The sequence below is a fragment of the Galeopterus variegatus genome, unplaced genomic scaffold (genome assembly GCF_000696425.1).
Source record: "Galeopterus variegatus unplaced genomic scaffold, G_variegatus-3.0.2 Scaffold2895, whole genome shotgun sequence".
Taxonomy (NCBI): domain Eukaryota; kingdom Metazoa; phylum Chordata; class Mammalia; order Dermoptera; family Cynocephalidae; genus Galeopterus; species Galeopterus variegatus.
The window spans coordinates 230,367-232,617 of record NW_007729006.1 but is presented as its reverse complement, the minus strand read 5'-3'; the positions used below and the strand labels follow the sequence as shown (position 1 = coordinate 232,617).

At 49.0% G+C, this 2,251-nt stretch overlaps 1 protein-coding gene across 1 annotated transcript in view; it reads right to left on the bottom strand.

Annotated features, from left to right (window-relative positions):
* CDCP2 (CUB domain containing protein 2) overlaps positions 1-2,251 on the bottom strand; it is a 19,307-nt gene that overhangs the window by 15,320 nt on the left and 1,736 nt on the right. Inside the window, exon 2 of the mRNA XM_008583360.1 lies at positions 1,189-1,377. Within this exon, the coding sequence (XP_008581582.1) occupies positions 1,189-1,377 (189 nt within the window). The remainder of the gene's footprint in view (positions 1-1,188; positions 1,378-2,251) is intronic.

Sequence of the window (2,251 nt, the reverse complement as noted above, 5' to 3'; positions counted from 1 at the left end):
AAAAAAAAAGGATCAGATACCAACCAAATGCAGCATGAACCTTGTTTGAATTTGATTTGAACAAATCAACAGTAAAAAAAAAAAATTGGGGGGCAATAATTGGGGAAAACAATATGAACTGAGCATTAGATAGCATTAAGGAATTATACCATCATAATGATATTGGGGTTATATATGGTTTTATGTCTTTCTCTGTTAGACATATATCCTGACATATCTATGGGTGAGATAATATGATATTTGAGATTGGCTTTAAATTTCTCCAGATATCCCAGAATGGGTGGGGACGGGGAGACAGAAGAGACAAGAAAGGCAGAATGTTGGTCATTGTGAGCGATCATTGGAGACATAGGTATTCATTGTACTATTTTTCTCTACTTTGTGTATATCTAAGATTTTTCAAATTAAAAGTCAAAATAACTAGCACATTCTTGGTCACCTTCTCAATGAGGCTTACCCTAACGACGCTATTTACAGTTGAAACCCTCTCCCCGCCCCTGTCCTCCTCTCCTTTTAGTGCTATATTTTTCTCCATAGCATTCATCACCATCTAACATACTGTTTATTTTACTTACTTATTTGGTTCATTGCCAGTCTCCCTCCACAAAAATGTAAGCTCCACAAGAGCAAGGATTTTATCTGTTTTGTTCCCTGGTGTATCCCAAGCACCTAAAGCAGTACCTGGCCCAAAGCCGGTGCTCAGTGTATATTTGCTGAATGACTGAATGAATGAGTGAATGATCTTATGTAATCCTCCCAACAGCCCCATGAAATAGGCAGGGCAGGTGTTACTGACTCCATTTTACAGATGAGAAAACTGAGCCCTGGGAAGGGACGTTACTTGCTGTAGCTGACATCTATTGCTTTGATCTGCCCAGCACCACTTCCTCCACCTCTTGCAGCAACACACCCCCTCTTTTAGACTCTGCTGCCCTCCATTGCCTCCATGTGGTAACCCTCCCTCCTCTTCTTTACCCCAGAGGTGGACACTTGACTCTAACTGGGCAATCCAGGGGCAATCCACAGTGAACAGCCTGTTGTTGGACATGTGCTCCAGGCCAGGCCAGAGTTCTGCTCAGAATGTCTGGATGAGAATGCTTTCCTCCCTGGTCCCTAGGCTGGGAGTGGGAGCCCTGAGGGGAACCATGCTCAGGCTTATGGAGAAATCCCTTGGCAGATGGCAAGAACCATGTGAAAAGTGGAAATGGCCCTGTATCCAAGAGGCCCTGGCTGCCAGCATGCCCAAGCCCCGCTCAGCTACACCCACCGCCCTGGTTTCAGAGCCAATGCCTTCCTCTTTGTGCTTAAACGCATCCAGGATGGGTTTCTGTCGCTTGCGACCAAAGGCATCCTGAAGAATACAGTTGACTAAAGTCCCTGAAAGAGAAGACACATCTGTCCAGCATTTACCCTGTACTACCAGGCTTGTGCTGATTCAGAATGGGCCCCTCCCTGGAGAGCTCAGAGTGGGGGCATGGGTGGGGGGAGTCAGGCAAATGAGACAAAACCACACAGTGTGACTGTGGCCACACAGGCGCTGTGGGGTCAAGGGGGAGAGAGCCAATCTTGCTGGGGCCAGCAGTATTAGGAAAGGGACACAATTCACAGAGGACACGAGATTTGGGTTTGACTTGAAAGAATGAGAAGGTTTTATTAGAGAAGATTTGGGAGGAGGAAATGGCACAGAAAAAGGCTCAGACCCACGGTCCCTTATCCTCCATAGCCTCAGTCGTGCATCTGTGGAATGGGGATAATGCCGCCTCTCCTGCTGGGTGGCTGTGAGCACTGATGAGATGAAGGTTGTACAATGCTGCACAGGTGCACACCAGTCATATCATTGGCTCCCTGCCTGGCCCCTGGGGCAGGACGGAGCAGGAATTGTGTCTAAGTCATGCCTTTATGGAAAGAGGATGGAGGGACATTCTGTCCAGTGCCTGTCCTTGTCCTTTCCACAGCTCTTCCCACAGGGCAGGAAAAGCCACATGAGCATCAGAGCAGAACTACTGCCCAGGCAGACCTGGGCACCAAGTGGAGCCCTTGTCCACCAGGACCCAGCCAGGCACACTGACCCTCTAGATCATCTCAAGGCCCTGAAGCCCTGGTGGCTGGAAAATAGAAACAGCTAGTTCTGGGCCGAGCCCGTGGCGCACTCAGGAGAGTGTGGCGCTGGGAGCGCAGTGACGCTCCTGCCGCGGGTTTGGATCCTATATAGGGATGGCCGGTGCGCTCACTGGCTGAGCACGGTGCGGCC